This window comes from Homalodisca vitripennis, chromosome X (assembly GCF_021130785.1).
Source record: "Homalodisca vitripennis isolate AUS2020 chromosome X, UT_GWSS_2.1, whole genome shotgun sequence".
NCBI classification, from domain to species: domain Eukaryota; kingdom Metazoa; phylum Arthropoda; class Insecta; order Hemiptera; family Cicadellidae; genus Homalodisca; species Homalodisca vitripennis.
Window position 1 is genome coordinate 55474164 of NC_060215.1, and position 26199 is coordinate 55500362.

Sequence of the window (26199 nt, forward strand, 5' to 3'; positions counted from 1 at the left end):
TTCACTTCTTATCATTGTAACAATGACAAAAAAAATTTGTAACATTCTGGTTTCCCAGTCAAACGCCAGAAATTCGTTTATATCATAGTATGCAATTGACGCTAAACACAGTTTCAAACGAATTTTAGAGGCCTTGAGCGTAGGAGCTTTTTTAATTTTGGTAAACTGTAAATGAACTGAACACCTGCCTGCCTGTGACGGCAAACGTTCATGAGCTACCGTTCTGTGTCTCCCAGCCTGGTAATAGTCTATCTCTGCTTCTAGTACCGCAAGAGTGCATCCATTGCCGTTAGTCAAAGCACATTTAGACATACAATATAATGCTGTTTCAAAATATAGGGCTTTGGTAGAATTAACAGATGCAATTTTTTGAACTGAAAAACTGACATGCAAAACTCTAAATTTTAGAGAGCAAATCGCTTGTTTTTACAATTTAAGCATTCTTAAAAACTGTTTATTTGCGCATGCACCCCTCACCACAGTACCAATCCGTAGGTAAGGGGAGATATATAAAGCCATAATAAGCCACCACCATATCTTGAATAGGTCAGTATTTGGCTAGGGACCCCAAAACATAAATCCTTGGACAAGGAATTTAGTGAATTAGACTACTTCTGGTAGAGTGTTCACCATAATAGTGGGCCCATCCTTGAAGTCTAACTCTAAGCATAAATCCTTTAATACGAAATTATTTTAAGATCTAGGCCGTGGAAATGTTTGTTTATGTTCCAAATCTGATTTTGAAATTTCATTAAAGTAGCCCTCCCGTGCGATAGTGATGACTTTTTTGTCACTGGCGTAAAGCAGGAAAAGGATCTTACTAAGAATGGAACCTTTAGGGACTCCATAACTCATTTTCATTGAACTAGAAACATTATATGAAAGTGATAACTATTCAAAACAAATCAGATTTATTGGCATTATTGAAAATATACAATTTTGGGATGGAAGTAATACAACTAAAATAATAAATTACATTAAATATTAAAAAAATATTATAATTTAAGTGACCATTTTCACATTTTTTGTTGATTAACAGAAAGAAAACTTGTAATCGCGTTTTATCAAGGCTGTAGAAGACCCTCTCAAAGAGATGGAATCTTAATCTGAATTTTAATGTGTGTTAAATTATTAAAGAGGAGAATTTCAAAGCTCCATGTGTTCTAAAGTGCTCCCTACAACCATCTTTAGGTCCCAGTTTCTAGAAAATTCTAAGAGCCCTCTTCCGAAGTACAATCACTCTCGCCTTGTTTGACTGGGTGGTGAGTCCCAACAAATTAATTCCATACGTCATCAAGGACTGAAAAATACCAAAATACACAAATTTAAGAGCCTCTCTGGAACAAATAGAAGCTAGAAACCTCAGTGAATAAATTGAAGAACTTATTTTTTACACAGACTACTCACACACACACAAACACACACACATACACACACACACACACACACACACACACACACACACACACACACACACACACACACACAGCCATCAAATCCTATTTGAGATTACTTTGATATGAAATATGATTACTAATAATCAGTTGGTTAGCTAAGCACATCAAATATATAGTTATTAAGTTTCCTGGTTCACAAGTTCTCAAAACTAATGTCAATATAATTATTGTACTTAAGATATTATGGCCTCCGTGTAGAAAAGCCTCTTTAGTTAGGAGACATTAAAGTGAAACTAAATCTTAATTTACCACTCCTTATTTATATTGAAAAGAAAGCAATGTATCAATGTATGTATGTATGTGTGTGTGTTGTGTTGTGTGGTGTGTATGTATATTGTTGTGTGTGTGTTGTGTGTATGTATATTGTTGTGTGTGTGTGTGTGTGTGTGTGTGTATGGCTCTGTTCTATTTGAAATTTATTATTATTTGTTTAGTAACGAACTCAGTGTCTATATTTTAAGAATTTTAAAAAGCCACCAGATTAATATATCAACCTAAATCCCGTGATTTCTTATTTCTAACTTTATCAAGACACATTACACAAAATTAATTCCTGAGTAAGAACTAAATTTTAATTTTAATAAACTAATTTCAAAAATGTTGAGGGATTTCTCTCGACAAATATTGTTATCTTTAGAGAAGAATACCTAAAAATGAAAACCTCTTTGTATTACCTTTTTATGAATGTTAATTTGTTGAGTGTTGAGTTAACTGTCCAACAATCCTCAAGTATATCATCTTGAATAAACATTAGAATTTCATTACAGAGCTATGGAGTCACACTTGTGAAATGGTTATTTGAGGACATCAGTTGTCCACTCTTAAAAGTAAGAGCCAGTTATTTTATTATGATAAAGATATAAAATATAGGTTATTAATAAGCCAAAAAAGGAAACAATGTTATATTTATTGCAGATGAAAATTATAAAATTGTACAAGATAAGCAAAAGTTTGTACAACAATTCCACAAAGACGACAATGTTCGCTTAGAATGTGCACAATAACAATAAAAACAGCAATGTTATACACCAATAAAACCATATTTAGATATAATATTGGAGAAAGTAAAAGGTTTGAATACAGTAATAATTACTTCAAAAGATATACAAACAACAACAGCATAATTGTTCCAAAAATGAGGACTATTAACAGGACCAATTTATTAAAGGTTTAAATACATTTTATTCAGCTTCCGTTGTAATATTCAAAGAAAATGAAATAAACATGTATATATTGTATTCAAACTTAAACTATTTCAGCTGTTTTAATCTAACTTTTTGTTAGAATATATTTCTATTGCTTTCTAAAATATCGTGTTAATTATTTGTTACATAATCATTACATATCGGTAATGTTATCGGTAATTTTAGTTTAATCTAGAGCATAAACCGTAATGTATTATGAAATGGACCATTATATATAGTTTGATTTGCTTTATAGTTTTTACATAATACTCACACTATATATATATATATATATATATATATATATATATATATATATATATATATATTTAATTTAAAGTGAAAAAGTACCCAAATCATCAATACACATTTAATATCTATCTATCTATTTTTATTTCACAATATCAATGTACAAATGTTTCATTCTTTTGCAATAATTATTTTTTATAAGAGACGTACCTTTTTAAGAAATGGACTAATCAACTATATAAATTTATAAAAGCCAACAAGTCGAACGAGTATCATATGTTTCTTGATAAATGTTTTTACTGTGTAAGAGATTTGTTAAGTTAGATATAGTTTTAGTATTTTGACATGTAATGTAAAAATGTATTTTGCATTTACGAATAAAGATCTTGAAATCTTGAAATGTTACAAAATGTATAACACGTTTCGAGGATGAAATCTGTCCTGTTCGTCAGGTCGGGGAGGGGGGTTAATAATACATACATAGTAAATGACACGTACCCGAAATCTGCTTGGAGACCAGTCCAGGTGTTGTCACTACACAGGATGCAAGTCTGAGCACTAGTCACAAGGACGAGAAGTCAAGAGCACAATCACACGCCACACCAGCACATGCAAAAGTGGGATACTGACTGCTAACAACATGACTACTTGTGCTCGGGACTTGCATTCTACGCAGTGACAACACCTTGACCGACTTCAAGCAGTTTTCGGATATTTTTGAACCCTTTTATTTCCCTTATTTTCTTCTTTCTGTATTTTATTTTTATATGTATTAATAACCCCACCCCCCACGCACATCCGAAGAAGAGGGTGGATCTTAATCCTCGAAACGTTATGTTATACATTTTAACGTACAACGATGGCGGATGTACGAAATCCTGTTACCCTTTCAAACCTTCCATCGTCAATAACAAACTTTAAACAAAAAAACAGTGTAATGAATATACAGGATTCCTTAGTTTTATTTGGTTACCAGTATAATATAGGAAATAGCTCATATTGTATTTATCAAATGGACTATCTAATAAGATAATCACTTTATTGTCGTCATATATTGAAGAACTGGAAATCCCAAATATAGATATGTTCTGTAAGGTAAGTATAATAATCTTAAAAATGTATATATGGCATTTTCCTAGGCACGCTAGTGATTGATAAATGGTACCCCAATTAGAACTTTGTTATGCGTATCTTGGTGTAAATTTCTATTGGCTTATTTGGGGAATCCATATTTTATGCACCTTGAATGTTGTAGTTTTCTTAACCATTTTTGCTGTGAAAATTCACATGGTTTGAAGATATGGACATAAATACTCGTATTAGACTATTATTATCTCACAGCATTCATAAAATCAACAGGGTTATTTTGTACAAATCGGTACAAATATCAATTAATTTGTACAAAGCTGTTGAGCTTCTTAATCAACATTAAGATACATGCGCATAAACGTTAAAAATACAGTAGATTAATATTGGTTACATTATAGCCTAGATATCTAACTGATTTATAAAACTAACTAAATTTATAAACAAATGATATTGTTATACTGGCGAACGGAATATATTACCCCGTCAATCACGTCTTGCAGCCAATTTAAAATGGTGCAACCATTGTTCGGTTCGAAAAATAGAAAATTTATTAATCATTGCAGGAGGAGTTATGGGCATATAAAGCAGCATTTGAGGTGTACCTTGCAAAGAGGCCACAGAAAAGCACCTCAAAGATTAGTGTATGCAATCTTTACAGTATCCATACTATATGAAACATGAATGAAGGGAATAAAACGTTCTTTTACTTATAAAAAATGCAATTTCCCTGAGCCATATTTTATTAAAAACCAGTAATATTTTAAACAACATTTTCAAAAAACAATGTAATTCATTGTCATATATAATTGAAAATCATGTAATTCCAAATGTCATCATTTAAATACATACTATACAATTTATATTGTTATCTTTGTCCATTTATCTTTAAGCCTGGTTACAAAATTGCCCACAAATTCTACTTGAATGACTATAACTTTTTATGGAGGGGTAAATTTGTTTTGTGTGCAGGGAAGTTACATTAAAGCGCTGTGACTATGAAATTAAGAATAAATAAGTACAACTATAAATCAATTGCACCACCGTAAAAGTCAATAATGTTTGTTATAAGTGACTTGGTGGTTAACCCATCTGTACCTTAACCCATCTTGATGGAACATTCAAACAGTGATTTGGACGTCTAAATATTGACTATTTCTAGTGTTCTCATTCTAGATTTTGTATTTCTCCAATAATAGTGCTTAGTACTAAACATTAAAACCACAATTTCATCGTAATAGAGGTTATTATTTTATTCCAACGTAAATTTAATAAAAGAAGACTCAAAATTACTTATATTATAATTTAATTACATGTTTTGTTAAATATTCAAACAGTTAATAAATTTTTAGGTTTGTTGATTATCTACTAATAGTATCATTTTAATACATGGGTCTATTTATTGGACAGTAACGGTACTTTCACAAGCTTTTGTATAATCCAAATATCAAGCATTATTTTTTATATTCTTAAAATTAACTTTTGCAGTTTATATACGTCGTTGAGCTTGGCTAGAACTACTGTTGAGTGAAATGCCTGCAATATGCGTGAGGCAAGTTCCACAACGCCTGAAACAGATGATGTGAAACGCCATTTGAACTCGTTTTGGCACAAAACTAGTGCTTATTATTAACTGGTTATTTTAGAAGACTTTCACTCATTACAATTGAATAGTGCTAGAGCGAAGGATGGATCAGACTTAATTTGACGTTATGAAACTATATATTGAAACTGGTCGTTTAAAACATAAACTATTAGACATAGGTACCTTACGTTTTGAACCTTTCCATTACGAAACTCACTCTTTTGAAGACATTATAAATTAAAAACTGGGCTTTTTTAATCTGTGAGATTTGAAATCACAAATCTACCAAACTTCAATAAAATATAAAAGTTACGTTTTGAACCTGGATGTTTTGAAACGTCCACATTTATATACACTGTAAACTAAATTACTGTTAGAGGTGTCTTGCCTGCCAAAGTTATATTAGATTCCATATTTATACAAATCTAGGAGTTAGTATCAGCATAATTCTGACATAGTGCTGGGTATTTTGCCACCCCACGAAAAACTATTTTTTTGCATCTCCTATTCACTTTTTATCAAATGAAGTTTACTGACCATAGAATTTTAAAGTGGCATTTTAAAATGTAACAAATGACGGCTAAAAGTGCAATCAGTGTGCAAAAATCAGGCTGGGCCTTCTGTAACTTAACTGACTGTTTAACTTAACAGTTTTGACAAACATTTTCTTTGTTTATAGTTCATTAATAATTATCATTTAGACATCAGAAACACACCGTCTTTAGAATTGATATCTGCCCTTGTCTAAAGGTTTTATATCTCAGAACACAAGATATTACTACATACAATACTATACTGTCCTCTCAGGACCTCCCCAAGACACCAATCAACTACTAACTTACTGTATCATTAAAAACTACATTTTATGGAATAAATAAAGTAAAAGTGAACATCGGAAATAGTTTATATTGAAGATAAAGAGATATTAATAATAAAAGGGGAACAATTTAATTGTCATTTTCCTCAGAATTATTATTTTCTTCTTCAATTTTTTACACTTCCTTTTCCACCCGCTTGCCGCTCTGTTCACTTGTACTGTATACACTTCCAGTCGCGCCAACACTAAGATATAATGTGTTGCCTAGACAATAATTAATGTGGCATTATTTAATAACATATAGTTAATTCAGCAACAACAATTCATGGTAAAAATAGCAACTGCACCGAACAATATTTTCGTAAAATTGCTATCCAAAATCGAACAAAAGCTACTAAATTCACTTTTTTAAATGTAAACTACTTAACGTTATTAACAACCTTGCTGGCCAATCACTTAATATAAACTTAAGCTCTTCTAGAAATTAAAATTAATAGGTCTACATAATGATGATTCATGCCATGTAGGATAATGGTAGAATAAACATTTATTTAGTTTATAAAGTTATATTTTTTTAGAGATCAAAATTCCGTCGTGAACAACGCCTGAATCTGTAGTAAAAACTTTTGATTGCTTATTACATCGCTGTCAACTCTGACACTATCAGGTAACATTAAATGATCAAATTGCTTTTTTTATTGCAGTTTCACAACGTGTGGACGGTTTATTTCACTCTAGGGACTGTGTGAATCATTGTTTTAAACCCGAACTTAATATGCATCAAGATTATTACTGGATCCCACCAATGGACGGACAAGAGCTCTTACAAGGATCGAGTCACTCTCTAGTTAAGTCTAAGGAGTGACCATCCACCCTTTTTGTTACTTGGCTAACTTATATTGCGATAAGGACTGCACGCACTAGACAATTTTCAAATACAGTGTATGAGAAACCGTTCCTTCAGATACTATAGAGGGAGCAAGATAGTTATTTATATACAGGAGAATAACTACTGGTCTCTGTAGGACTGAGGTTGGGAGAAGAACTGAGTGGAGCTGTAGCAAGGTAATGGCTGGATGTGGTTCATACCGACAAGGACATCTGTATGAGAGGCCATTTCCATGTGAGGAGGGTGAGAGACGGGAGCCGTGAGACGGTACCATGCGGCCAGAGCGAGACAGAGTACGACAAGAGCGATGCTGATGGCGGCGACCAACACGGCACCTCCGTATGTGGCAGGGATGTCCGGGGGATGTCCGATGTCCGGCTCGGGGAGGTCTGCGAACCGTGGGAGGTCCTCCAGATGAGTGTTGGGTACGCAGCGGCTGTGGCCCTCACCAGAGCAGACCAGCCCCGCGGCGCACTGTGCGTTAGTGAAGCATGGTTGACCGGCGATCCTCACCAACGTACATTCTCCCCAGTCTTGGCATCTACAGCCATTCGCCAACTGGCATATTGAGTACCGTGAACAGTCCAGGTCCATGAGACAACCCGTACTCAACAGGTCTTCATCCAGCCGCTCATGACCTGTCATCTTCTTAGTCTCGTCAAATCAGTCCATCTGAAACAACAGGGTATTGAGAGACTTAAAAATTGTGAGAATTCAAAGGCAAACACTATATTTTAAAGTCACAAATTTACTTACATAATATGTTTGTCTGAACAAAAGTATGAAACCAAACATGAATAAGCTTCAGCTTTTGTGAATGTCCTATCTAACAAACGTTTTGTCATATGACGTAGTGTACTATACTTAAATAATAATTGATTATTGTGCTGAAACATTATTGTCCTAGTTTCTCTTTGAGCTATCTCAGACTTGGACGGTTGTAGTTTTTTTTTAAACCACAATCACGTCTCTCTTCGACAAAATTCTTCTTTAACTCAGAAATAATTAAATCTTACTATTTGCTACATATCACTTATGCAAAACAGGTTCTTTACTCAGTGAAGGTAAAATGCGTAATTACAGATAATAGCATAAATTAGTGGGATTTCTTAAACAAGGCATAAAGAACATTGAACTCGAATTGACTGGTTCACAGTTAGGTCACGTGAGCCTCACAACAATAATTAATTAGCGCGATCAACGTTGTAGAGTTTACGAGTTCATTGCGCTTCGCTCCCACATCACTACCTCTCAGGTAATACTGCTTGCTTACTATCTTCTATATGCAGCTTATTTCAATATCGTGTCGTTTGTGGTACTTCTCCTTCGCTATGATAGTAGAGACCGAGTTAGTAATTTTGCCTCGTTTTAGCGTTTTTTTTATAAAATACTCATACTATGGGTGTGAACGAGTAGTGTAGTGTCAAACTGTGTTAATTCCAATATGATACTGTTCCTTCATCGAGTATACATTATTCAATGGTACTGCTATGAAGAAATTGTTGGTTATTGGTATAATGTAGCAATTTTGTCAGTTTTACTTTTACATTTTTACTAATTGATCCATAAAGCAGATTATGCAGTAATTATTATGAAAAACAATAACTAATTTAGTTAAGACATATTTTGATAAAATTAAGCCGTTCCTTTGTCGCGGTGGATCGGTTTACGAAGACACTTGATTCTTTCACCACTGCACACACAATATAACCCAGTGTAGTAAGATAATATAAAAATAAATACAAATGCTTTTATTCTGTAAGCGTCTCTCGGTTACAATACTACTTTTCACATAAACTTATGTCAGTAAAGTTTACAGTGTATTAATACAGAACAGACAGTACACTGTATTAAACATTCATATTTATAATTAAGAGTAGTCTTATAGACTAGGATACAAAATTTACCTTAATTTTAAAATTCGAACAACTTCTAAGCTGCTTAACGGACTCAGAGATATTGTTGTATAGCTTTGGTCCAAGGTAGGAAAGACGTTTTGGACAATTTTCAGCTCCACCTTTGCACAGTGAAGCTGGTTATCTTGACGTGTACATGGAAGTGCGATATTCCCGCGCGCCTTTAGTTTCTAACAAACTACTGAGGCTGTCCTATATTTGCAGTGTTATGTGGATCATACAGCAAGTCATTATTTTGTATGTCTTTATCACCGAAACCGTGTTGGGTTTCTTCCGGCAGAGTGATACAAGGTTAAATCGTCCATAGCAATACAAGAACCGAACAGCTGAGTTCTGCATTTGTTGGATCTTTTTCTCCTCCTTCGGTAAGCTGTTGCAAAAGGTTGGGAGGCAATAATAAACCACTGATAAAATCAGTGAATTTATCTTCTGAATCCTTGTATTCTCAGTAAGCACATACATCTGTATTGACTTCTCTGTCTATCCAGAGAGCTTTCTGGATGATGCTGCTGACGTGTCAGATTGAGTTAAATTTGTTTCTAGCACGACGCCGAGACTTATAATAGTAAGATAAAAAAAGAACAAAAAGTATTCGTCGTCAAGAGTCCTTTCACCCTCACTCTTCAATTACTGAAAACCTGAACAAGTTTAAGTGATGATTTACGCATGACTGAGTACTTGTCTACATTGAATTCAAAGCCATTACTATCTGACCTCTTTTTCATTACAGTCAAGTTAGTATTTTTATTTTATCAATGGCTACATTCATTAACTCTGTTTTATATCACAAGTATAACTGACAATCGCACGTATACCGATGTATTGGAAAATTCTTTGCATAGGGTGGAAGGTCGAATGTGTAGGTTTTAAACAGATTAAGTCCCAAGCAGGTGTCTTGAGGAACTCCACGCTTCATTATGACATATTATGCAGACTTCAGATCTCCCATTTTAGTGATATGAACTCGGTATCTTAAGTGAGGCTCCATCCAGAACACCGAATATGGTCAACAGTCACAGTATTTTAACTTTAACATCAACAATACATACAAAGCAATCAATACATTTTACATACATCTTTCTGCAATTAATACTTTGCCTTTGATTTATACATTCAAATGCCTAGGAGAAGTCTTACATCCCAAGAGAGTAAATGTCGCTAAACATGTTAACAAGAACAGTACGTGAACTACGACCTCGTTTCCTAACGGATGTCTATATTACTAATGAGGTTTTTTCGTTAAAAAGTACGTCAACAAAAAATGTCAAAACCGAATCGTTTACGTGACATACATTTCTTAAAAACCTAAAGCTGGAATGTAAGAGCTACATAACCAACATATACAGTTAAACCCCATTGAATTACAAGGTTGGAGGGCGTAAATCACGATTCTGAAGTATGCCAAAGGACAAAGAGTGGACGTTGAATTTACACAATGCCGGTGTATCACAACTTCACCCTGAAAGGGCAGCAAAGCCGCGAAAGATTGACCCCTACGTCAAGTTTCTACAGATCTTGAATCTCACCCTTTGAACGACGTGAAACACTAGCGTAATTACACATCCTCTGGAATTACACAGACACTATTACATCAGACCAGCACATGTACAAGGTCTGGAACGACACCCCCTGAGGGGTATATTTCACTCAAAGACCCATATGAGTCCATTGAACAATATGGCAAAACCCAAGGGATGGCCAGACCGCGATAGACGAATGCTTCAACTATCCCCAATCTCCTCCTTATGTCTAATTGATTCTACAACACTAAAGCTTATAAAGCTTATGTGGTGGCCAGATATCACTAATTAATAAATCGAGGTGCTTGACAAAATATAACTGTTTCTCTGTTTCTCCACACGATAACTCAAAAACAAGACTAGAAATATTCTATATTCACGAAGATCCATTTCTAAATGTGTAACATCGAATTTAACTATGGTGCATATCACTCAATACTTGATTTGGCTTAGTGCTAGCGAACATGTTTAGTTTGGTCTATGATGGAAACGAGGAAATCGTATGGTTACCAAATTTATAAACAGAGTATAGCCATTTGACATTTTAACATGTGACATAGTGACATGTAATGGGGTTACTCTGTCAGTCTTCCGTTCTGTCGTGGTTTCCGATACTCCACGTCATGGGTGTAGGAGGATCGTATTGATCCGGCGTCCAGCGACATATCTGCAGCGCAGACCTGGGTCCTTGTTACGTTGCTAGGTGATGTGGACGTGAGATCAGCATTCTTTATTATCATAGATTTTATTACATAATTAATTAATTAAAATAATTGCTGTAATTTTTAAAGAGATTTATATTTTATATATCAAGATTGAGTGGAAGAAAGGACTAAAATAGCCCTAACACCGCCTCAAAATAAAGTAATTTTTAATTTCATTTCATATATTGCTAGCTACGCAGTTTATATAGCTATAGCAGTGTTCATTGTTTGCTTTTTTAGTTTTGTATTGTGGGTAGTAAAACTGCTGGAAATCATTACAGAGTACAAGATACGTAAATATGGTGTATACGTGTGGTACATTAAGGCGGTGTACAATACGAAAGGACCAAGCAGTAGTTAAACTGTTTGAAATCAGTTATTGGTTTACGGATACACATTTTCTTTATTAAATTGAGAAGATATTTCTTATTGTTTTTATATTAATAAAATTTTTTTAACCTGGTATTATATATACTGAAAAACCACTACCAACGCTTATAAGTGGGAAGATCATATTAATTTGTAAAATTGAAAACTTCGCAAAATTAACATGTTTCCATTTTGCGTTCCTTTTTTCCAATTTTTATTCCCTTTATGTGATTCTGTTAGCCAAGCAGTATTTAGAATCCAGCTAAAATTTGTATATTCTGCTTATATTGTCCATTTTACAATACTGAATTATAAGTTGGGTTGGTATTTGTTTAAGTGTAATAGACCCGCTATTTAAAATTCAAAAGGGGGTACTGAAAGCTGGATTAAATAAAACCATTACATATTTTATGTCACTGTTATTTAATGAGTCAAATATATTGTCAGTCAGACAACTCTTCATTGGGGACTTGCTGGCCTATATTTACTCGCACAGATATACAATTGCTTCCCCTCAGGTTCATATTTATCCGACTATAAATATAGAAGCAATGACCATACAGGCACTTAGTTCAACTAGTTCATGTGTTTTGGCCGATATAGTATATAAAACATTTCCAGCAGATATTTGGGTCTTGCAGGTTTCACTGTCTTCTTCCAAACATCACATCACTTCACTGCCTGGTTGCTGGGGGTCGGCCCAGACAAAGCCGAGTCGCTGTAATGCTCACCATACGTATAATTGATGGAAAAATATACCTTAGGCTGGAGCCACTTTGTAACCTATTACTTAAGTTAAATATACAATTGTTTATTGGACTATAACTAACGAATGTAACGCAGAAAAAATAATACAGGAATGAATACTTAATATGCGTAATAGTATAAACAAGTGTATTCATTTACAGTTGATTATTACTTTTTATTTACTTTATATTCTGATTTCAATTCATTTTTAAAATTTTATAGTTGCTAGTTCTTATGTTATTTGTTGATAAATTGTTATACTTTCTATAGCAATATTTTTAATACTTTTATATTAACTACTTATTCTTTAATTATTAACAGAAATTGTCATATTGAAACTAGCATCCGGTTTTAATTCATTCTCACGCATATGCCCGTTATGGTTCGTTTGGTAATATTTCCATAATTATATACAGAGTCAATATATTTAGTATATTACACTTTATTGGAATAAAATGGGGGTTTTATTGGATTTTATTATATAAGCATAGAAATTACTGTAAACACATAATTAAAAATTACCAATTTCTCTTTCTAGTTGATATTTAAATACAAGACATTTATTAAAGTTTATTGACTAAAGAAAATTGTATGTAAACTTAAAACAATTCAATATCAAACTAACTGGAAAGATAAGATGGTTAAAATATGAATTATAAAGGTAGAGGTATACAACATGATCCAAAAGCCTTTTTCCGGTTTATTTTTGAACGTTTATAGATAGAAAGATTAATCTTAGGACATGTTTCTAGGTCAATACAGACTACAATTTAAAATGTCTTGGTGTTGTCCTCTGAAAGAAGTGTTCCGTAACTCAAAAATTTCAACTCCCTCTTTGGACATTTTAATGTTAATTAATTTATAAAGCATATTTTGCTAATAAGTATTATAGTGTATTACAGACTGCGTGTATTTCGGAGGAGCAAACTTTACACTACACAAATGTACTTCATGGTGCAAAATTGATATAATTTTTCATGTTGTTTTTCACAATAATTATTATGATGTCGTTTTTATTACTCACTATTTTACAATACTGACTAAAATTTAAAATTTCTTGGTGTTGCACTGTGTAATTTTAGAGGGAATATAAAAACAACAAGGAACGAACATGTGTATATATAAAAAAGATTTTAGTTCTCTTGGTTCATCTCATCATTACCACAATTAACCACTTTCGTAAACATAGTCTTGATGGCGTTGATAAGATAAGGATTCTCTTAATTCACGTAAAGTTGATATTTAAAACTTTTTCTGAACTGAATTAGGGTTATTTGACTTGAGAAGTAATTCTGAGATCGAATTTGGTTAAATGTGGATTATACATGAAAGAGTATTCTAACGGTTTTGAAAAATTAATATTACAGGCAGACTTAATGGATGTCATCTATTAGCTTCAATTTTTAAAATAGTTGTATGGGGTGTCTTGTATTTTAACGATGTATAATATTTTTTTAGTGTTTAAATATTGCATGAGTTTAATTTTGACATTGAGCTAAATATCAAAAAAGTTAAAAAAAAACCCTTTTGTACCTCCTTTTTCCAAATTTGTAGTATAAAAACGGAGAACTATTAAAAATTTTAAGTTGAGGGTGTCCTCTCCTTTGAGGGATAACGCCCGTAAATGGTTAATACTTCAAAAAAGGCATTATTGATCTACATGCTCACCTCTAAATCTTTATATTGGTCTAAGATCTAATATGCATTATATTTATCTTTAGATATGTTCAACTCGTTAAGTAAACCATTATATAAAAGTAAAGAAGCATTATATACTCATGCTGTCATATATTCTATTTTTCTTTTTTGCACACACCTATACAATTTAACACCCATTACCTATGTAAAATACTAGTGTATATATTATATAATAGAAACGTTTCATGTATTCGAAACACCAAATGTACATAAACAAATTAACCACGACGAGCTATTAATTTGCTTTACAGATCCGCCCTCGCTCACTCAGTGTCTCGATATTGGTTTTCGGTTGGTTTCAGGCCAGGTGATGCTCAAATAATGAATTAAGTAAGAAGTTTACTTGTATAGTCTATTCACGAAATAGTCACAAATAGTGACATAAATAATCGCCAGTTCTTGGAAAATAATTCGTTTTTGGTGAAGTTTTATATTCATTTACTAAAATAATGCATATAGTTATTAAAGTGAGCAAATGGTTTCATATCATCGTTTGATAAAGAATTTGAAAATGTTTATTTTAATTATATAAAAAATGTAGAATTTTGATTTTGTAAAGAAAAAGTGTATTGACGTAAAAGAAAATAGTATTCATAATCAAAACGTGTATAAAATACAGTCAGTTTGATAATAAATTACAAATTATAAACATAAATAATTTTGGAAGGCCAAATATAACGATTTGTCATAAATAAAAATCGTATTAAAATCCAAAGTTGTAAAATATACTTTTAGTTTGATATTCCCCATCAGTTTTATCAAAATGTTCTCATTAACGTTTGGAGATTTTTAAGTATACGTAGTTAACTTGGATGTTGAAAACTGAAGCGTCGCATAAAGTTTTGCAACGTTAATGCTAAATGGTTGAGATTTTATTATGGACAAGACATAGTAAAACGATCATAATAACAAAAGGTTGCCTATTCTAGAATTATTATTGTTCATAAACATACTCGTACGTAAGAATTGCTTGACTTGTTAATACTTAAAAACCTACATTTTGATATATTCCATAGTTTACTTTTATGACTTGTTAGTATGGATTAATCCTCCAATGTACAGTAGATAGAGTACTTGTAAATACGCTAATGTATCTTTCTTCATGTAAACATTTGTTGCTTACAAGCAAAATATACGTAACTTGTTATATATCCATGTGCATGACCATATTACTAAAGCAAGCAGTAATGGTATATATTAGCTTAAGTAGGCCCAAGTCATCTAGAGAGTCACGAGATATAGCACTTGGCAGGTATAACACTGTAATGAAGGAAAGGTTACTGATATCATTTTATTCGTTATACGTATTTTACGATGCTGATGTGAATACTGTATTAATTTTAGTACTGTTGTTACACTCTTATATATTGTATTTATGTATTTTAACTATTTTATACTTGACTTGGTCTATTGCATGTAAGTGTTTAATTATCCAATAAACCAATAAATTTTAGATCTTGAAACGTATTGTTTTTGAACGATAGCAGACCTTTTTTTATTGTTTAATGCAGCTTATATCAGCACACAGTAACATAAGGTGCTTATTCATAGAACAGCATGATGTTGTGATAGTCCAGTGGTATATACACGCAATTCACAATAGGATGTCAACAACGTTATCACCTTACTTGAAGAGTTAAGCAGTTTGAATTCTAGCGTTTTGCAACGCTTCAGTTTTCTCTAAACCTTCGCTGTGTAAAAGGTACGGAAATTACTTGCTACCATATTTAATTTTGTGTAATTATTTAAATGTACTGTGCACAGGCTCAGCTTGTGCCTTAAGAAATAGTAATATTAATTTTGTATTTTATATCACTATTTTTTTTAGTAAATGTGTACTTATTAAATTTTATACTTAATATAGTCGTAGAAAAATATTATTTTACCAAGTAAGTAATGGACCCATTCCAAAACCTTATGGTAGGATTAGTCAAAAGACATAAATACAAGATTTCCATCAATAAGGTCCATTAATAAATATTTACGATAGTTTTTTTTTATAATTGTTTAAATATACTGTGTACAGACTCAGCTTATGCCTTAAGAAATAGCAGTCTTAATTTTGTATTTTAAACAACTATTTCTGTAGTAAATGTGTGGGCTTTCAAATTAAGTTTTATACTTAGTATGGAGTCGTAGACAAAACTTATGTTATCAAGTAAGTAATGGGCGCATTATAAAACCGTATGGTAGGGTTAGTCAACAGACATAAATCCAGGATTTCCATCAATAAAGTCCATAAATAAATACTGTTAATTATAAAGCACTGATATGTATTATGTATATATATATATATATATAATCTTGCGGAAGACCATTGGCAAGTGAGAGATCCGGGTTCGAGTCCCGGCGGAGCAGGTAATTTTTGTGATTCAATGTTTATTGAAATTAAATTCGGCCATTGCCATTTATACAAATTTAATTAATGTGTATATATATATATATATATATATATATATATATATACATGACTGTTACAACTAAAAAATATAGGAAATTTGGTGATACATCTTGTATTTTAAAATCGCAAACTTATATATATTCGGTACAAATAACTAATTTCTCCTGATCACATTTTCCTACCTTTGACACAGTCAAGGCCAACGCCAGACTCATAAATAACGGTCATATAAGTGTTAAATTATGAATAAAGAAACTATAAAAGCCATCTTCAATGAAAATATTGATCTTTATACGGATAGTTGATACTGTTTTAACTTTAATTGTTGATTCTGACAGTTGAGATATTAAGTGTATTAAGGTAATAATAGTATGATCTGAGAAAAAAATTGTTTAATATTTTTATCCTTCTAATGCCCTTGTATGTCCATCTTCTACCAAAATTTCGCAGCCGATGATTAGGTTTTTCTTGGGAGAAATTACTCTATCGACTTCATACAAAATTAGGTTGGGTGCTTATGCATAGCAAATGAGCAAGCATTTGCTCCAGGAAGCATAACCGTCCAAGAAGTGGAGAATATGCACAGCCGTATTGAATAACTGTTTAATGCCACAGAATGTTTGGACCTGTCACACTTCGGGCGAGAGACAGCGAGCAATGGTCATGGAAGCCTACTGGTTATCTATCTCTTTGAACGTCTAGTTTTCAATAGTCTTATTATAGTTCTTGTCCCTTCGTTATTGGCGATTTATTAGTGATTTGTGTTATTAATAAATACCGATAGTCCATAAAAATACTACTACCATATTTACCATATTACTACCATATTATACTTTTGTTTAATCTTGTTACTACGGAAGTAACAAAAATAAAACAAAAGTATAAAACCTCTATTTTACTGATTTTACCATTTATATTTATTTTATTTCTTAAAAGTGATTAAATTTTATTCACTCTGTTACTGCAAAGATTCTCCGGTATTGTTTCACCGAAAATTGTATTAGACGTGTAAACGTGTTTTGTAGTTGACCTACCTATAAAAATAAAATGATCACCTGTCAACCCTTTGGTGGAGAACTTTATATATATATATATATATATATATTGGAAGTTATGGAATAAGTCATTTAATTTATTTAACAATATATTTAAACTTAATTTTCACAAAAACTTCAACAAAAAGTCTACAACAAAAGTAAAGAAATATTGTGGTCGATTATATAATATCTGATTTGAAGTTCGTATTTTTTTAATACTTTATTACACCAGAATATGTTTTGTTTATATCAGTTCCATGGATAAAATATAAATAAATAATAATAACAAAATATTATTAAAAGGTGTTGTTTACCTTCTAACAAGGGGGGTTTAGGTTTATTAAGGTCATATTAATAAAAACTCGAACATTTCGTGCAACAGTGGAATGCCTTTCCGATCAGATAACGTCCTAGTTTAGCGGCCAAACTACATAATTGAATTTGTATAAATAGAGAATTTCTATTCCTCTATTTTCAACTAATTTTAGTTCCTTTTGCTGGAGCTATGATGATGGAATTTTAAACAAAATGTTGTTAATCAAAACAAAATCAATGCAATGATAAATTACTAAAGAGTGGAGTGCCAACAAGCTATCTAACCGAAAACATTCTCTGAAATTCACCCGCAGTCCGAGACCACAGGCGACCGGCAAGCCCAATCGGAACATAAATCCTATTAATGTTATGAAGAAAACAAATTTTCTGAAAAAATATCTTACTGAGTATGCAAGGATTCAAATGATACGGTCACTAATGTTGTCAGTGGTTGTTTATTGTTTCCCAACATTTGTCAATAGCACATCGAAGTATGACAGTAGTGTCTAACAAAAGCAGAACTCAGCCGTTCTGCTCGGTTATTGCTTTTGATGATTGGACTGTGTATCACTCTGCCTAGAAAAAGCCAACATAGTCGCGCTGATACAGGTATGCAAAATAATGACTTCTTGTATGATCCACAAAACTCTACAAACGGTTAGCATCAGTATATAAGCGAGTACGGGACAACTCTTGGCGCGCGTTAACATCACACTTCCATGTACATGTCAAGATAACCTGCTTCTTCCAAAGGTGGAGCGGAAATTTTTCCGAATTTTCCTACCTTGGATCAAAGCTGTACACAATCTCCGAGAGTGCGTCAAGCAACTTAGATGTTGCTTGAATTTCAAAATTAAGAATTAGTGCGTCCTAATCTTTGATACTAATGTTAATTATAAATATGAGTGTTTATATAGTGTATTCTCTGTTCTGTATTAATTCACTGAGACTTTTATTGACATTGTGAGTTGCTGTGAAAAGTAGTATTGTAACTGAGAAGAGCTTACAAAATAAAATCATTTGTATTTTGGTTTTTTTTTATTATTTTACTACTGTGCGTTATATTGTGTGTGCAGTGGCGAAAGAATCAAGTGTCTTTGTAATCGATCGACTACGGCAAAGGAACGACTCTGAGGGCTTGAACTCATTATAAAAACATGTCGCGAGTATAATAATGTGAGTACATGCATTTATAATTTGCTTTGGTCAATGTGTATCGTAGAATATTTCCTTAGATAGTATTCATAGAACTAAGTTGAAACGAATTGGTTATTAGACTTGTATGTATTGTATATGGGACTCAAGAAGCACGTCCTTTTCTCACATTGTTAAGTCTTCTCCCTCCGGCCCAATTAGGATAGCTATTTGTATGTAACAGGTTTGTTATAATATTGCTATTATTACAGCTATATCATCTGCGTACATTATTTTCTATAATATTTAAACCATTGATATATGGTTTAATTTGTCATCGAGTTTAATAAAATCTTAAGTTTTGTAAAAATTATCCGGTAATATAATAGTGATAAAAAAGGGGTAGGGGAGTTTTTACGAAAGTTTGATAAAAATATCAGTCCCTGGTGCCCACCAATTACCTATATAAAGCCCCATAAATTACCACTACCGCGTCAAGTTTATTTGTTACTGAACAGCGCTCATAATCATACCAAATAAAGTACCTTAAAATGATGGCATTGATCATCTAAAGTATCATATTTAATAGCTGATAGAAATGGATAAATATTCTATTTGGTCTGATCAACGAAATTCGTAAAGATAAAATAAGAACATGAACACTTATTTGTAAATATTCTGCATATATTTTTAAACAGCAAGAATATGTTAGCAAAAGTGATTGCTCTAGTACAACAAATATTGAATAATGATACAGTCTTCTGGTCCATTACAAAATGTGAAAAATTCTTGTACATATAAATATTTGGCGTGGGCAAAAGAAAAATGTAATTTTACTTTCTAACTACAGTTAAAGTGAGCCCTTCTATCTATAATTATGGCAATACCCAAAATACTTTCCCACAGCTCCTTGCTTGGGAGCCTGGATGGCAATTATAGTATATATGGATATATCTGCTACATAATTTTTAGAAAAATCATTCTGAGATAATTTAAAAAACACTGCAGTTAAAAATAGTACATTTTTGTCTATCCTGTTAGAATACATAATATATTCTTTCAGAATTCTCAATAAAGTTTGCAGCACATTATAAGTTCTAGTTAAGACTAAAAAGGAAGCACTAGTTATTTTGCTTCTGTCGGATTTGGTAAAAGAGTGGACATTAACACAAGTTTTTTCCAAAAAGATTCGGTTTTTGGGATTTTATCTACCATCCTGTTCAGGCCTTTACGCTGCTAGCCTCGCCAGGAACCAAGAGTCAATTTGAATTGTGAAAGCACACAACCTGAGTATCATTGAAATCTATCGATTTAAATTTAAATTCACCCTGAGAATTAAATCGATTGTCAGCTGTGGTAATTTTGGTGGAGGTCGAAATTGAGAAGGTCTCAAATTAGTTAAAAGTATGAAATGGTAATTTTTCTCAGATCATATTTTTCATATTAACATTCTCAAAAGCAATCTTCAGCCACATAAAGACCATACCATAGAACCATATACAGACCCTTGAGTTCCGACTTCAGCCTGTTTGACGGAGATGTAACTATGAATCTGATCATCATATAAGTGTATCAAGCTAAGTAAAATATAACCTGAAAAATTTATTGTTTCATATTTTTAATCCTGTCAATACTATCCAATATAGACCTCCGCCAAAACCAGGTGGCTAAAGATCGATTTACTTTTTTAGGAGAATTCACCTATCAATTTTAACAGAAACAAGGTTGTGTGTTTATACAGTGCAAAAAGACTCTGACTTCTGCACTTATAATTATTAATTTGAAAGCTTTTATAACGCACCAACGTGTGCACAAATGAATGGATTTTCCTATAGAATCTTTAATTTTAAATCAAAATCTTTCTGGAAATAAATTAAAAACCAGAAATACAAAAGATGCCGACACTTTTCATTGAAGAGCTGGAATTAATAGGAGTATAAGTTTATTATGGATCGTGAATACCATATTAGTTAGTTTTGTTTAATGACCCATCGTGAAATGAGGTGAACCATCATTAGTAACGCTAAGTGTTTCCTGATTATTAAAGTGATCACAGTTGTTATGAGGCGTTTTAAGGGCTTCGCGATTTCAAACACTGGTTGCAATAAAAGAATAATTAATACATTAAAACCTTAAAGAAAAAATTGTTGTTTTAATAACGCTATATGAACGTAGCTATGGTGGGAAAAGTTGGTTCAATGATAATATTTAGTTTAACTACAGTTCGCCTTCCTCTCTGTGCAGCGACTGTATTTTGATGCTGTTATAGGCTTGACTCCTGGTATCTGGAGTCATGTTTGTTTGAAGAGATTCATAAAGTCGCGGACGAAGAAGCTCACAATGAACTCTTTACATTGTTGTGACATCAGAGACACCTAGAATACAGCATATAGTGTAATATACGTGAAGAGGTATTCTCATTGTCTCATCAGGCACACAATTGAGTGCACTGCGATGCTGTAGACACGATCTCTAAGCACGGTGTGTAGCAACCGAGTTTTGTGCAGCTGTCTCATCTGGTGATGCAATAGGATCATATCTTCATCTAGATTACCCTATATTTTATATTATAGGTATCTCTGATGTCAATACGATGAAGAATTCATTACGAGTTTCTTTGTTGTTGCTTTTTTATGTCTTGAAACGACTCCAGATTCCAGGGATCCCAGGCGTCACACCGAGAGAAAGGTGAATTGGAGCTAAAGCAATCATTCACAGGTTTTATTATTTTTTAAAGTTTGCTGTTGGGATTTAGAATTAGTACTGATTGTGGTAGTATGATTGGATCATAGTACCTTAAGAGTACTCCGGTAAGTCATAAATTGCTCATCACCTAATTAATGTTAGTAAATAATTCCAAATTGAAGAAGAGCGCAAGTAAGCATATCATTTAAAGGTATCGATGAGAAGAAGGGCACAAAGTTGAAGGTAGGCAATTATAATATAACGAGATATTTCTGCTATATTGGTTGGGATGCCATTCTTTCTTTCTCGATTAAAGCATCGCGTTGGTAGCTGTCATTGCTCAGTGCGAATAAAACTCGTATAATTAATCAATCTTTATAATCAGTATTTTTTTTACAAGTATTTTTAAGGACAAATAAAGGCCTTCTATATATATATCGAATTGTCAAACACGTTTTCCATCAGTAATCATTTACAAATCGATATACATCTGTTGCCAATTTAAATTTAGTTATTTTTTAACATTAAAGTAGAATAATCGTAACTTATTAAGTATCTACCTACTCGAAAAATATTAAAAAAATAACGCAGTTTTATGAACAAAAAATGATTTATAAAGATCCGCTATCAACAGTAAATTGAGATCAATTGTATATTATAAGTTCAATTGGTCGTAAAATTATGGCATACCAAAGGAAACCTTTTTCAAAACTTAAGAATACATTGATCACATTACTTTTACAGAAAAATGGATATTTAAAATGGTTATATCGATAATTTGATAAAGTCTTATGTACATCATAACAAAGTAGATTAAAAGATATTTCATTTTTTTAGATTTTTCATCGTGCCAAACAAATCACGGGTAGTATCTGAAGGTCAATATTGAAACATTTGTTATTGATAATTTATGCACATGATTTCCATTAAAGCCAAACAATGCTATTTTCAATTATATACTAAGATGAACGACTTTGTCCACCTAAATAAAATTTTCACATAAAGGAGGTTAACCTACGATTACTAAAATGGCCAACTACTAGATCTAAACAAAACCCAACTAATACTAAGTACGCAAAAATTGGCAGCATCCGCGTAATGGATACATAAAATTTCCATCTAATTTTAAATGTTTAGAGATTGCGATAAAAATGTCTCAATTGGAAATACAATCTTATAAAATAAACTTATTTAGTAATAAAAAAAATAAAAATATTTAGTATCGAAACGTAGAAGATGTCTATTATGCCTGAGTTTACTCACATTTCAGAAACGCCATAGAAACTCGATATCTTTCAGTCATTGTCTACGGAGTTTTCGAAAATTATTTTTGCAAAAGGGCACGTTAAAGATTATTTTAAAATACTAAACAATCGTATAAACAGCTTTTGTTACACAGGAATGTTTCATTATAGACTAATGAGATTTTATTTTGGTGCAGAACGCATTTATTCAGACACAGTTTGTAGTGCACAGTATGCATGGGTACAATATTCAATCTGCTAATTGAAAACATAGAAAATCTCCACACATACTTAAGACACCTAGCCAAGGAATAAAAACTAGATCGATTGATTGATCTGTACAGCAACATTTCAATAACCGGATAAGTTACAGTGCTATTTAATAAATTAATGCATAGAACGTACACAATAATATTAGGCGTACATTAAACTTTATTTATTAAATATGTAAATTGGAGTGTTGATATAATTTATGCGTACTAAAATGTTTATATAAATAGAACTAATTAATACTGTCTTATAATTTGTTAACCAATCAATATTGGTCAGGTAGGTAAGAACCAATTGCATTGTACGAGAAAGTAAGAAAGCAAACTAGTTTTTTGTGAGAAATCAATAGAAGAATTTTCTTTAAGAAAAAAACTATCGTAGGTCGTTCAAGGTGAGGTGGATTTCTAAATATATTATATACAGATATGTTATTTATATTCATATTTTATTTGTACTGAAAAACTAAAAACCAACAGTCATGCATTTAAATAGCTCAATCACCTTTATATGAACGAAATAAAGAGTACAATTATTTTCAGAAAGACACCATTTTCACTTTTATCTGTTGGCTGGCATTGATAAAACAATTATTTGCGAACCTAAGAGTGTAAAGTCAAAAACATAATACGCAACAAAAGGGTTGTTAAAATGTAATATTTCGCACTTTTTATCCTTCCGCTATTCTTTCATTCTGAACACCATCGTCTTTCCTCCGATCGCAATTTGTCTGATATCACTAAAAATAGGTTTTATTCTTATACAATGCCAGTTTGCTCTCAGCTCCAGGACTATTTAATGTTATGTGAAATCAATAAAAGAAGTGAATTTCCTTCGAACCTAATTAAAATAGTAAGCAAATTAAATGTTTAAAATATTAGATTAAACATGAATGTATTTTTTCATTCTATATCATTCTACATTCATATCATTCTACACATGTAACACCGTAATTTCAATTCCAGATTTCATATAACTGTTTTCGTTGTATCAATACATTGTAGTGATATGCAGCCTTACTCTTCATCAACTCCCCTGCGAAGATTGTAACGCAATCTGGTAGAAGCTGTACAATAATGTCAAATTACAATACAAAATGTAATATTACTTTATTGTAACATTTAACTTTATTTACTTTAAACCATCTTATTAACCGCCCCCTATAAAAAATAAATGAATAAAATAAAGTAAATAGATTGTTATAAATGTTTTAGCTTTATACAATCGTAGACATTAATTTAAATGGTATTAATTGTTATTACTTGTATACAGTAATTGTTATACTTATATAAACATACCCATGTATTTACTGCATACTTGCTCTCACACTTAATGTATACGAAATTGAATGAAATTAAAAGCTTGTCACAAAAAAATCCACTAATAACTATACAACTTGTATTTTATACTAAAAATGTGGTAAATAACAGGATAATTTGATAAAAACTTCCATGTAGCAAGTTTGCAAAAAGTCTAGTAATTTTCTAAAACAACTTATCTAAGCTGCACTCTACTTAACTTCATAGGTAATTAGGCCCTTGACAGGTGTATTGGCCTTGGTGTTTGATCAATACCCTGCCTTAGTTGTACATTAGGTTATGGACACTGTATAAACCAACTAAGGAACAGTTGAATTGCTTCACTTTACTAAACTTTTTAGAAACCAGGATTTAAGACAGTTACTACTGTACAGTACTATTTAGTTACTTACTATACAGACTTACTTCTAGATTTATTGTGCACTGTTCTATTTCCTCTAACAGGTATTTCGTAGGAAGAATAGAACATGAATAGAGACATAACATTCGAACCTCTTGACATAAATAAATTAAGATCGAATTAGTTTATTGAATTTCTGATTCAAGAAATACATAATGAAAAGTTAAATATTATTGCAACTAAATTATAAATACCTACTGCAGCAAACAAAGAGTAACTTTAATGGTATGTAACACACATTTACTCTGCAATGCCATACATTTGTGGGCATTACTGATTTACACGAACGGCAAACCACTACAGACAGTGAACACAAATACTCGTGATAAAACAATGTCACAATATTGCTAAAGTTTCTAAACTTAATAACAACACTTCCACTATACGATTATAGAAAATATTGACATTGATATTACTCTTGAGAACGCTTAAAACTACTAAGCGTCTTACCTGGGACTGCGGAGTTTAAGTGTGCGGAGAGCCAGCTGGTAGCGCCTAGACTACACTAACAGAACGGGGGCCGGGGGCCCTACGGTTCGATTTATTTATTGTCAATAGCGGGGCTGTGCACGCTAGCGTCACGTGGCTTAGCTCGATACCACTCCACGCCACGCTACTGCGTTAGTCCACACGCTCCCTGCTCTGGCAGCCACGCACAGTTCACTTGTCCTAAATACAGTATTGAAAATAGTCAAAGTAGGATTTGTTGAACAGCTAACAGATGAAAATAATCGGACGAAAAGCTTATACACGTTGAAGGAAGGGTATTCTATATTTAAAGGTGCTATGAAGTCACGAGAAGCATGCTAGTACTTCATATCCTCATTCATCATCCCAATTCCCCCCTATATCTTATTGACTAAGGACCACATCATTCCTCAATCGCTTTCGTGTTTATGTGGTTCGGTGTTCCAACCTAAAATCTCTTAGGAATTATTTATTGGATAAATCAATCTAGTTTCATTGACACGGGGCACGAGATATCTCTTTATAAAAGCCGGCGCCGATTTGCCATGATGCTCTCACACAGCGTAATTTGCAGACATACAAAATAGCATTAGTATATGAAAGATAAGTGCTTATGAAATATGCCTTTGGAAATATTTGCACGCTGTAGAAACCGGCTTTGTAAAACAAATACAACATTTCTAAATTCCAAATGGCATAACATTTTCC

General features: G+C 32.4%; 1 protein-coding gene across 1 annotated transcript; it reads right to left on the bottom strand.

Annotated features, from left to right (window-relative positions):
- Positions 1-2345: 2345 nt before the first annotated feature.
- Positions 2346-25563, bottom strand: LOC124369006. The gene is made up of 2 exons (XM_046826612.1): positions 25474-25563; positions 2346-7939 (listed from the first exon to the last, which is right to left on the bottom strand). The coding sequence occupies exon 2, from the start codon at positions 7910-7912 to the stop codon at positions 7388-7390; it is 525 nt and encodes a 174-aa protein (XP_046682568.1). The 5' UTR covers positions 7913-7939; positions 25474-25563; the 3' UTR covers positions 2346-7387.
- Between the last annotated feature and the right edge of the window lie 636 nt (positions 25564-26199).

Excerpts from the sequence above, each read along its gene's own strand:
- LOC124369006 (XM_046826612.1), bottom strand. The coding sequence starts at position 7,912 with ATGACAGGTCATGAGCGGCTGGATGAAGACCTGTTGAGTACGGGTTGT.